The sequence below is a fragment of the Saccopteryx bilineata genome, chromosome 3, assembly GCF_036850765.1.
Source record: "Saccopteryx bilineata isolate mSacBil1 chromosome 3, mSacBil1_pri_phased_curated, whole genome shotgun sequence".
In the NCBI taxonomy this organism is placed as follows: domain Eukaryota; kingdom Metazoa; phylum Chordata; class Mammalia; order Chiroptera; family Emballonuridae; genus Saccopteryx; species Saccopteryx bilineata.
The window spans coordinates 6,154,852-6,167,105 of NC_089492.1; the positions used below are offsets into that span (position 1 = coordinate 6,154,852).

Genomic DNA, 12,254 nt, shown 5'->3' on the forward strand with positions numbered 1-12,254 from the left:
CTTCTACCCATCCATCCATCCATCCACCCACCCACCCACCCACCCATGCACCCACCCATCCATCCATCCATCCATGCACCCACCCACCCACCCATGCACCCACCTATCCATCCATCCATCCATGCACCCATCCATCCATCCATCCACCCATTCACCCACCTGTCCATCCATCTATCCATCCATCCACCCACCCATCCACCCACTCATCCGTCCATCCGTCCATCCACCCACCCACCCGTCCACCCACCCATCCATCCATCCACCCACCCACCCACCCATGCACCCATGTACCCACCCATCCATCCATCCATCCATGCACCCATCCATCCATCCACCCATCCATCTACCCATCTGTCCATCCGTCCATCCACCCATCCACCCACCTACCCACCCACCCGTCCACCCATCCACCCACCCATCCGTCCATCCGTCCATCCGTCCATCCACCTACCCACCCACCCACCCATCCACTCATCCATCCACCCACCCATCCACTCATCCATCCATCCACCCCCAGTCCCGCTTAGTTCACTTTCGCACCTCCCCGTGTTCGGCCCGTCAGGAGGAGGTGGAGGTCCGCAGGAACGTCCTTCTCCGCCCTGACAGTGCTGTCGTCTCTTTCCAGGCTCGGGCCCACCCAGCTGAAGATCTTCACCTGCGAATACTGCAACAAGGTCTTCAAGTTCAAGCACTCGCTGCAGGCCCACCTGCGGATCCACACCAACGAGAAGCCGTTCCAGTGCGCCCACTGCAGCTACGCCAGCGCCATCAAGGCCAACCTCAATGTGCACCTGCGCAAGCACACCGGCGAGAAGTTCTCCTGCGACTGCTGCTCCTTCACCTGCCTGAGCAAGGGTCACCTCAAGGTGCACGTCGAGCGGGTGCACAAGAAGATCAAGCAGCACTGCCGCTTCTGCAAGAAGAAGTACTCCGACGTCAAGAACCTCATCCGGCACGTCCGCGAGGCGCACGACCCGCAGGACGCGCAGGTCCGGGACACCCTGCACGAGCTCGGCCTCCTGACCAGGGAGGGCAAGCGGCAGCTGCTCTATGACTGCCACATCTGCGAGCGCAAGTTCAAGAATGAGCTGGACCGCGACCGCCACATGCTGGTCCACGGCGACAAGTGGCCCTTTGCCTGCGAGCTCTGCGGCCATGGGGCCACCAAGTACCAGGCGCTGGCGCTGCACGTCCGGAAGCATCCCTTCGTGTACGTGTGCGCCGTCTGCCTCAGGAAGTTCGTCAGCTCCATCCGGCTGCGCGCCCACATCCGGGAGGCGCACGGGGCCGCCCCGGAGGCCTCGGTCTTCACCAGCTCCATCAACCAGAGCTTCTGCCTCCTGGAGCCCGGGGGGGACGTCCAGCAGGAGGCCCTGGGCGGCCAGCTGCAGCTGGCGGAGGCGGAGCTGGTGCTCCCGGGGGTCGGCGCGCCCAGGGGGACAGCCTGCCCGGGGGGCGCTGGGCCCGAGGAGGCACGGGCGGAGCCGGAGGCCCCGAGGGTGGCGGCTGCCCCGGCCATGCCCCTGGCCACCGCCTCCCGGGGTGAGAGCAGAGCCCTGCCTCCTGGGGAGCTGGACGCCGTGGCGGTCCCCTCGGACCTTCACTCCAACGCAGTCGTGTCGGGCGAGTTGTTGAAAAATGACAGCTCCTCCGCGGAGGCTCCCGCTACCCCTGAGAAGACCCCGTACACCCAGCCTGGAGGCTCTGCCCGGACTCCAGGGGACGAAGTCGCCATCCTGCTGCCCACGGCCAGAAGCCCGGACGCAGACCAGGAGGCCCAGGGTGCCAAGAGCCCACCCCGGGGAGGGCGGGAGGCCGCTGCCCTCCCATCCGAAGGGCCAGATCCCAGTGGGTGTCTCAGGTCAAACCCAGCCGAGGCCCAGGACCTCCCTGCGGCAGCGGGTGGGAGGGCCGTGGCCCTGGGCCCGCCTGGCCTTTGCAGCCCTGTCCCCGAGCACCGGGCTAACATGAACGCGTTCATGAGGATCCTGGACAGTTTGCAGAAGAGGCGGATGGACACGGGCCTGCGCGAGAGGATCCGGAAGGTCTACGGAGACCTGGAGTGCGAGTACTGCGGTAAGGAGAGGCAGCAGGGCCCCCGCCGGCCTCGGGGCACCTCCCGTTCGATTGGAGCTCCCGCCTCTGCGGAGAGCAGCTTCTAAACGAGCTGTCCTTCGTTGGCGGAGAGCGAGGGGTGGCCGCCCGTGGTGAGGTCTTTGTGAAGGTGGCCAGGGTGACGGCAGCCGCCCGTGTGGGCTCCCTCAGGAGTGCAGGCAGGCAGAGGGTTAGCCCAGGGCCTCCGCCAGACCTTTAACTGAGAAGAGTCTGTCTTCTGGCACGTGACATGTGGAACATAGGGCTTGAAGTGGTGGCCGAGGCCCAGAGGAGCAGAGACAGGTGACGGAAGCGGCTGCGGCTCCTTGAAGGGAGGCCCTGAATGGAGCCTCCCAGCCATAGAGCAGCACGGCCTCTGAGCGCCCGGAGAGCCGGCAGCGCAGGGGGCAGGGGTCTGGCTCGGCCTGGTGACCCCAGCAGTCACCAGCGTTCACAGACTCTTTGATTTATGCATGTGCATAATGCTATTGGGCACCATAATTGGTCCTCGGTAGACATCCGTGTCTCCCTCTCCTCGCTCTGATGTCGGGCGGAAAGAGTCGCGCCCTTAGTGTTTGCTGCCTCCCGCCTTTGAGAAGTAATTTGCAGACAGAAGTGTGGTGGAAGTGTGAAGGGTGACAGTCTACAAGAAACTTCCTTGTTCTCACGTGAAAAATATTTTTTTAGGCAAACTTTTTTGGTACCAAGTGCATTTTGACATGCATGTCCGCACCCACACCCGGGAACATCTGTATTATTGCTCCCAGTGTCATTATTCTTCCATCACCAAAAACTGCCTTAAACGCCATGTAATTCAGAAACACAGTAACATCTTGCTGAAGTGTCCCACTGATGGCTGTGACTACTCGACTCCAGATAAATATAAGCTGCAGGCCCACCTTAAAGTGCACACAGAGCTGGTAAGTAGAAGCCCGAGTGGCCGCCCCGTCCCCCCTGGGTGCTCCTGGCTTGCTCACTTCTGTGCCCGTGTGGAGGTGTCCCCGCTTTGTGGTAATCCGGCGTGTTCGCGTCCACCCCAAGACCGGGGGGCCCCCCTCACGACGCAGGCTCTCCGCCCCAGGGTTCCTTTCTTCGGGAGTGTCTCCGCAGTGGATGGAGAAAGGATGAGACTGAGTAAACTGGCTTCCTGTGCAACGTTGTCAGCACGGGGAAAGGCTGAGCAGGTACAGAACAGAAGGGAAACGAGGGTCCCTGCAGCGGCGCGCTCAGGAGTCACTGGTAAACAGTAACAACAACAACAGTGGCTGCCACTAGGCGTTGTGGAGAGGTCAGGTCAGGCAGCGTCTGTCAAGTGTTCAGCACAGGGCTCCATCGTAAGAGCACAGGCAGTGCTGACGACAGCTAGCGTCTAATAGTTGTGTGACAACTAGGAAATCAAGAGAATATCTGTGCAGTAATTTCTAAAAAAGTGATGTGTTTATTCATGGTGCTGTTAATCTTCACGGTGGAAAATTTAATCACTTGGTAGGAGATTGTGTAATACAGCAAATGAATGTATTTTTGCGAATCCTCCCTAACCAAAGAGGCCGACCCCTGAGAGCTCTGAGATGAAGTCGTCCAGGGGCACAGCTGGCCCCTGGGACGGCTTTGTCCTCACAGCTGTCCCTGGGGGTGGCTCTGTCCTCGCAACTGGCCCTGGGGGCTATTCTGTCTTCACTGATGGCCCTGGGGCGGCTCTGTCCTAACTGGTGGCCCTGGGGCGGCTCTGTCCTAACTGGTGGCCCCGGGGTGGCTCTGTCCTCACTGATGGCCCCAGGGTGGCTCTGTCCTCACTGATGGCCCCGGGGCGGCTCTGTCCTCACTGATGGCCCCGGGGCGGCTCTGTCCTCACTGATGGCCCCGGGGCGGCTCTGTCCTCACTGATGGCCCCGGGGCGGCTCTGTCCTCACTGATGGCCCCGGGGCGGCTCTGTCCTCACTGATGGCCCTGGGGCGGCTCTGTCCTCACTGATGGCCCTGGGGCGACTCTGTCCTCACTGATGGCCTTGGGACCTCTTTGTCCTCACTGTGCTCCTGTGTTACCTAACAGGTGGCACAAAGTGGGCCTCCCAAAGCTTGGTGTTCATGTCACTGATCTCTGATGTAAGCATTGCTAGTACGGTAGCATTTTGTCCCTAAGGGTGATGGCAGGTGTGTCAGGTCTTGTGGGTAGGTAAGAACATGCCCTTTGGGGTTTGACAGTGGATTCAGATACTGTCTCTAGCATGTGCACAGTGTGATGCTGGACAGGTCACCTGTCCTTTCTGAGACTTGGTAGCCATCTGTATAAAATATATATTCAAAAGTATTTTTTCTAAGCAACACACACACATATACTCACATATGTACACACACATGTAAACACGTGCACAGTCACATGTGTACGCACAGATTCAAACATACATTTACACATGCACACAGACATGTACATGTGTATACATGTGTGCACACACAAGCGTGTACACACACACATAACTATGCACAGGCATGCACATGTGTATTTTTAAATGACTTTTTCTAGTCACAGTTGACATTCAGTATTAGGGTTAGATATCCAGCATAATGGTTAGACGTTTATATATTTAAGTATGTGATCCCCTTGGTAGGTTTCATACACGCCTGTACACATACACTGTACACAGTTGTAAACGCAGTACCACGTGCACACACATGCTCACGTGTGTATGTGTGCATGGCTGTCAATCTGCTAGAGTTCCTGGCAGGTGGAAGTGGAACACTTTAGATAAAGGACTTGTCTCAGTGCTGGTGGTGTTGACATTTGGACCAGCTGGTGTATGTTACCTGGTTCTCCTTGGTACATGTCCCTGTCTCCTCAGCATGGCTGTCAGGGCGGTACTGCTTCCAGGACTCTCTTAGGACAGGGGAATGGGAGGTGTTAGAACTCATTCCTGTGACTTCACCACAAACTCCCGAGAGCTCAAGAGGAGTGAGGCCAAGATGAGAGCAGGGTTCTCGGGGGCAGCAGCCTGGGCCACAGCCGTTCAGACTGGGAACCAGACCGTTCCCCTGCAGCCTCAAGCTGAGTCATGCGACTGACTCAGCGTCCCCGTCCTCGGGTGAGGAGATGCATGCAGGTGTCCCAGCACCCTGCCTGGCCTGGAGCGAGCATGTCGACCAGGGCCTGCTACTACTGGGCTATGTCCCCCACTTACCGCTGTGGAACCGGTGGCCCTGGACTTGGAGAGTGACACGCACATGGCGGGCTGGCAAGAAGGAGGGGTGAGAAGAGGGTACAGTCTGGGTCTGCCTGTCCCCACGCCCGTTCTCCTTGTCTGTGGGGTGTGTCAGAGCGACTCCAGTCCCGCCCGGCTGAGTTCTTGCCCCTGGGAGTGGTGCTCAGCCTCCCAGCCATGTCCCTGGGGCTCGTGGTCAACGTGGGGGCGTCAGGGACATGCTCTCAGGTCTTCAGCTCCGAATCCATACGCTTTCAACCTTCTTGATAAAGTGGCGTTTAAACGAGCTTCTCTTTTCAACTTCCCATGGTTACGAATCTTCCTTCAAAGAGGCTCGCTCTCCAACAGCGGCGCTCTGGAGGCATAGGGAGCGTGTGCTGGGGGAGAGGAAGTAGTTGTCACTGTCTCGTCCTGCGGTCCGGGCCCTCATGTGACCTTACTTAATTTTCATGCCCCCTCCAGGAGGTGGGCAAATGAGGAGACTTCTGTTGCAGTCACATGGTAAGTTGCCACAGTCATACTGTTGGTAAGGGACCTGTGTTTCTCCGTGGCGGCGGTAGACTTTGTCCCCTGAGAATAGGGACTGTGTCGGTGCCTCTGTGCTGCGCATGACGCTACCACAGCGAGATGTGTGTGTTATCGCAGAAGAAAAGCGGGAATAGGGGAAGAAGGGAGTGTGGCTCCGTTGACCTTACAAGTAGGTGGTTTTCCTGATTCCTGTCCACACTCCCGTTTGCTTAGAGGCTGTGAAGGTGTCTTTCAGTCTCTCCCCTGTGGACGGTGCACTTCCTCCACCGAGACGCTGTCTAAGGCGCGTGCGGAGGCAGGCTGGGGGTGTCTCCCCCTGCATGCCGGGCATTGGGATTTCAGGTACGAGGAAGGGCTGAGTCCGCCTTCCAGGAGCCCTTGGCTTTGTGGGGGACAAACGGGCACAGTCATGGCAATATGGCCGCAAGGGCAGGGTGGCAAGCGAGGCCGACACAGACCGACCTGGAGAGGGCTAGGTCAAAGTAAGGGAGGGTTGCCTGGGGGAGGTGTTCTGAGTGTGGTGACAGGGAGGAAGTTCCCAGCAGAGTGGGCAGCTCAGACCGGGGGGCCTTCCACACCAGCACCTGCGTGCCGAGTGACGGACACGTCCCCTGCAGCAGATGCTCTCTGTTGCCACCGTAGTGGGATCGCGTCATTTACGGAAACGGGTTCCAGTATTTTGAGTTTAGACACCGTTTGTCCTTTGAGCCTGTAAAGTATTTCTGTAGCAAAGCCACAGGTACCAGGACATGCCGACACGGCAGGATGGTGTTCGGGTATCACCGCTTCCTTTCCCTGCCCCGAGCCGTAGGTCCCCACCCGTCTGCCTTCTGTCCCTGCGGCTTTGCCTGTGCCGGACATTCGGGTGGAGCAGCGGAGACAGGGCTGTGCCCTCCATCCTCGGGTGGTGGTGAGGCTCCGAAGAGGTGGCACGACTGAGCTCCGAGATGCGAAGGCCAGGTGTCCTCATCCAGGTGTCCTCATCCAGGTGTCCCCGTCCGGGTGTCCCCGTCCGGGTGTCCTCATCCAGATGTCCTCATCCAGGTGTCCCCGTCCGGGTGTCCTCATCCAGGTGTCCTCATCCAGGTGTCCTCATCCGAGTGTCCCCGTCCGGGTGTCCTTGTCGGCTGAGGACTCTGGTCAGGGGAGGGCTGGCTGGGTGGTAGTCGGCAGTGAGTCCCAGGGGGCTTGGCTTCCTTACCTGGGACCCAGGCAGTTGCAACCAGGTGTGTGGAAGGCTTGGCTGGGCCCTCCTTCCCATTGGATCTGGGACTTAACCTGTTCTCAGCACAGATACCCATACGCTGTAAAAGTAAGGAAATTCAAAATAAAACACCCACCCCGCCCCCGCCCCAGATGGACCGACAGACATCCAGGTCCCTTCCCGTCGTGATAGGACCCCGAGGTAATGGGGCCGAGTCTCGTGTGACTCTCGAAAACCATTTCTCCGCCACGGGCTGGCCACCTAGTGACTGGAGGGTGTGCACACACCTCCTGCAGTTTCTCCCAGCACCTCCGGCCTCCCTGTGGGGCCTGGTTCCCGTGACTCACAGTCACGGGTGTGTTGGAATCAAGGAAATGCGGGGACCTAGTCCAGGGTGTTGGTCAGTGACATTTCCGGAGCAAACCCACTTTCGAATCACTGTGCAGACACTGCGGAGGGAACCCAGAGAGGGTGCATTTGTACGGGGAGAGAGGCTTTGGGTTCTGACGGACTGGGGTTCAGAGCCCATGCCCACGTTGAGATCGGGGGTGAGTTGTGGGGCCTCCTTGAACCTCACTTTTCTCATCTGTGAGATGGAGGGAAGGCGCTGTGTCCAGTTCTCGGGGCTCTGAGGGGTAAACCAGGAACCCTGTGGAGCACACCCGGGTCAGTCTGCAGTCCCCGGGTCATGGTCCACTACAGGGTTGTCCACTCAGGTTAGTGGACCTCAGCTGCTATATCCTACAAAAGAAACAGGATAGAATAAAATAGAAATTATCAGCATGTTCACCCACACCAAAGGTAAGTGTTATTTTGGGGGGGACCTTTGCTTCCGTGTTTTGGTATGTTGTGTGTCAGTATGTGTACATGCCTGTGTGAAACAGGTGACCTCCTGGGAGTCCCATAAGTGAGTTTGTCAGTCACTGGCCCAGATGACGTAATTCATGATGTCCCGAATCGGAATCACAGAGCCATTGTTGTGAATGATGTTCCTGGTCTCAGACTTCTCTCCTGATGTAACCGGGGGACCTGGGACTCCCTTGACTAAATAAGTTTCTCCTGACGCAGACTTTTGCAGTATCAGGAAGTGGAGCATATGGTGGATGTCCACAGTCTGTCTGTCTGTCCCCTTTATCTCCGGCTGGCGCTCCTCCTGCTCGGCTGACCTCGCAGGTAACGGCCGCGGAGGGCACTGTCGCAGTGACGAGCCCGAGCAGGGCACGGCACGTGTTCAGTGTGGCCTTCTGACGCTCCCGCTTGTAGGTGGTGCGGTGTGGCTTCACTCCCTCACCTCTCCGGCCCATTGCCAGTCAGGTGGGGATGACTGTCCTGGCCTCCAGGGCCACCGTGGGAGTTCAGTAAGATGAGCTCTGTCGGGGACACGCATGGGTCCTCGTTCTGAGGAGCAGGAAGAGCAGGAGACAGAGGGACACAGTCGTGGTGGCGGTGGTGCCTCCAGCCAGGGGTGACGCGCTCTCAACAAGTGTTTGAAGTTGGCGCTGGCCCGTTGCTGAGAAGTGCACCGTCTGTCTCTGGCTGTGAAGGTCCATGTAGTTTGAAAAGCCTCGCCTGTGCTTGCTGGGACTGCGCTACAGCCACGCTGCCAGCGAAGCACAGAGAAGGAGCGGGAGCTGCCTCTGCTCCTCTCAGGAAATAAGTGGGTTGGTCAGGCTCTAGTGGGTGTTTTCCCAGTACAGGAAGATGTTGAACTTAGATGATGGGACAGAGGTCTTTCCTTTCCTGGAGCTACAAGAGCGTGGTTTTTTCTTCCTCGATCACAGACCGGTTTGTTTCTGTGTCTCCCTGCTGGGCGGTTATCCACAGAGCCCGAGGCCTCAGGCCACCACAGTGTCCCGTGCACGAAACAGCGTCCTGTTCGCAGCCGAGGTCCAGAACTGAGGGGGCTCAGCCTGGCAAACCAGAGCTGCTTCCAGGGAGAGGAAGGTCCTTGAGCTGAACTCCCACACGGAGCGCATTTCTGGCTGTTTTCTAACTGTTCATCTGGGTCCTGACCTCAGCGCCCGCCTCTCCTGTCTTCTCCATCCTGGTGCGTGCTCCGCGGTGATTGGTCCTTGAGCTGAACTCCCACACGGAGCGCACTTCTGGCTGTTTTCTAACTGTTCATCTGGGTCCCGATCTCAGCGCCCGCCTCTCCTGCCTTCTCCATCCTGGTGCGTGCTCCGCAGTGATTGGTCCTTGAGCTGAACTCCCACACGGAGCGCACTTCTGGCTGTTTTCTAACTGTTCAGCTGGGTCCCGATCTCAGCGCCCGCCTCTCCTGCCTTCTCCATCCTGGTGCGTGCTCCGCGGTGGTTGTGGGCTCTAGGTGTTGGCACTTCTCCTTCTGTCCTGGCTCATGAGCCCCTTGAGGACAGGGCCAGTGACTCACTCACCCTCATCCTCAGGGCAAAGCCTGGCACAGGACAGGGCCCCCTGGAAGGTCTGAGGAAAGGAGGGGTGAGTCCACAGAGGACAGCAGGTCCCATCACTGTGGCCTTTTATTCCTGAGAAATTGGTCAGAGTGGACTCTCCCATCATATATATATATATATATATATATATATATATATATATATATATATATATTTTTTTTTTTTTTTTTTTTTTTTTTTTTTCATTTTTTCTGAAGCTGGAAACGGGGAGAGACAGTCAGACAGACTCCCGCATGCGCCCGACCGGGATCCACCCGGCACGCCCACCAGGGGCGACGCTCTGCCCACCAGGGGGCGATAATCTGCCCATCCTGGGCGTCGCCATGTTGCGACCAGAGCCACTCTAGCGCCTGGGGCAGAGGCCACAGAGCCATCCCCAGCGCCCGGGCCATCTTTGCTCCAATGGAGCCTTGGCTGCGGGAGGGGAAGAGAGAGACAGAGAGGAAAGCGCGGCGGAGGGGTGGAGAAGCAAAAATGGGCGCTTCTCCTGTGTGCCCTGGCCGGGAATCGAACTCGGGTCCTCCGCACGCTAGGCTGACGCTCTACCGCTGAGCCAACCGGCCAGGGCCCATCTTATATTTTTAAGTTGATATCAAATATTTTATAGGCATACTTATTTATGCAATAGTTAGTGTGTGTGGCAGCTTGGAGGTGGAGCCCAAGGCGTGAGGTTTGCCCGGAGTCGGGGGCGGGGCTCTGCGCACCACCGGCCGTGGCCGCAGCCTCCGCTGCCGTCTCCCTTCTTTCCGAAGCTTGTGTTGCTTTGAAAGTAGTTTCCCTTGGAAGGAACAGACCCCCAGGGCTGGGCTCTTTCACCGTCAGTACGTGGGTCTCTCATTCTTGGCCTCCGTCAGGAACGCTTTTAACTGCCACTCTTTTTAAGTTTGCTATGTCAGTTTGGGTTTTCATCTCTGGTACAGAACTGAGGTTTTGAAAAAAGGAAAATTAGATGAGTCCTAAAAGTGCACCCTTCTCCCGGCACCCTTTCCTGCGGCCTGTGTCCTTCTGACAATCTTCAAAGGCATCAAGAAGTGAGGGACCCCGATAAGCTCGATGATAAATGGCTTTCAGACTGTCAGAGATTAAAAGGAAAAAAATCAAATAGCCAGGACTCAGGGGGAGAGCACTGTAAACTCCTTCAAAGCCCTTCCGAAAGCCTCCGTCAACCCGGATGACAAGGGCATTGGGGACAGCCCAGGTGGTGACAGGCCTCCTCCGGGATGTGTGCCCGGCCCGTGGCGTCCTTCAGAACATCGTTGTGAGCATGACTTCCTGTGTGCGGTTGCCGGCAGTGCTGAGGGGAGCTGGGAGGGTGACGGGCACAGGAGAACAGTGACAGGAGCACCCTGAGAATCCCAGAGCCCACGGTGTAGTCTGGGCGGAGAGCTCAGGACGGCTTCACGGCAGCTGCCTGGGCCCCCTGGACAGGGGAGCTTGGCAGGCGTTGCTTGGAACCAGGTGTTTGGTGGGAGATGTATCCACGCTCTGGTTGTTTAGAGAGACTTTTGTGTTCTTTTTGTTTTTAAATCTAAAGGACTCCTTGCTTAAGTGTACTCTGGGGAGCAGCCACTCAGGGGCTGTTCTGTAGCAGCGGCTCACCCACAAAGGAATCTGGAGGTACGCGCACTCCGGTCCCCCCCGGGAGGTTCCGGGTCTGGCCCGCGACAGGTCTGTCATCCGGGGCTGAGCTGCAGAGTAACAACGCTGAAATCGCAGCAGCAGGGTCTTTCAGACTGATTGAATGCTCTGTTCTGAGCACTGGATGCGTTTCTTTTCATAAACTTTATTTTTTAGAGCAGTTTTAGGTTCACTGCACAATTGAGCTGAGAGCACAGAGGTTTTTCGTAGACCCCTCTCTCCACACGTGCCTTGCACACCTGGAGTGAGTCCCACTTGGTCCTGGTCCTGGTTCTTGTTATACTTTGTCGGGTTTGTTATGTTAACGTTTTGTTGAGGGTTTTTTGCATCTGTGTTCATGAAACGTACCCATCCTGTAATTCTTCTTTCTTGTACTGTCTTTGTCTGTTTTGGTGTGAGGGTGATGCTGGCCTCCCAGAGTGAGTTAGAAAGTGTTCCCTCTGCTTCCGTTTTGTATCAGAGATTGTCGAGAATTGGTGCCGTGTCTTCCTTAGCTGTGAGGAAGAATTCACTGGTGAACCCATCTGGGCCTGGCGCTTTTTGTTTTGGAAGGTTATTAGTTATTCATTCAATTTCTTTGGTAGATATAAGCCTATTCACATTGTCTGTTTCTTTTTGTGGGACTTCCGGCAGATTGTATCCTGCCGAAAGGAATTGGTCTGTTCGTGCAGGCTGTCCAATCTGTGGACATAGTTTCTCTTAGCATTCTTTTACTGACTAACATCCATATATCCTTCCAATCTGTAGTACGTCCCCTCTTTCGTTTTTCATATTAATAATGCGTGTCGTTTCTCTTAGTCCAGCTAAAAGCTTAATGGTTTTATGGGTCTTTGCAAAGAACCAGCATTTGATTCTGTTGTTTTGTTTCTTATTTTGAGTGTCATTATTTTCTATTTTCAGTTTCATTGGTTGCTGCTCTAGTTTTAATTTCTTCTGCTTACTTTAAATTTAATTTTCTCTCTTTTTTTTTAACGTTTCTGGGGTGGAAGATTACATGATTGACTTTGGGTTTTTCTTCTTTTCTAAGACACACTTCGGTGCTGCACACTTCCCTGAGCACCGTGTTCACCGCTCTGCACAGCTCCTGTGCGGCATCCTGGTTTCACCCGCCGTGCTCAGCGCAGCCATGGCCTAGCCTGGCTGGGAAGGACAGGACGCCCTGGTG

At 56.6% G+C, this 12,254-nt stretch overlaps 1 protein-coding gene across 2 annotated transcripts in view; it reads left to right on the top strand.

The window, feature by feature from the left end:
* ZFAT (zinc finger and AT-hook domain containing) overlaps window positions 1-12,254 on the top strand; it is a 139,514-nt gene that overhangs the window by 59,788 nt on the left and 67,472 nt on the right. For both annotated transcript variants that reach the window (XM_066265616.1, XM_066265617.1), the window contains exons 6-7: window positions 626-2,076; window positions 2,782-3,014. In XM_066265616.1, the coding sequence (XP_066121713.1) occupies window positions 626-2,076; window positions 2,782-3,014 (1,684 nt within the window). The remainder of the gene's footprint in view (window positions 1-625; window positions 2,077-2,781; window positions 3,015-12,254) is intronic.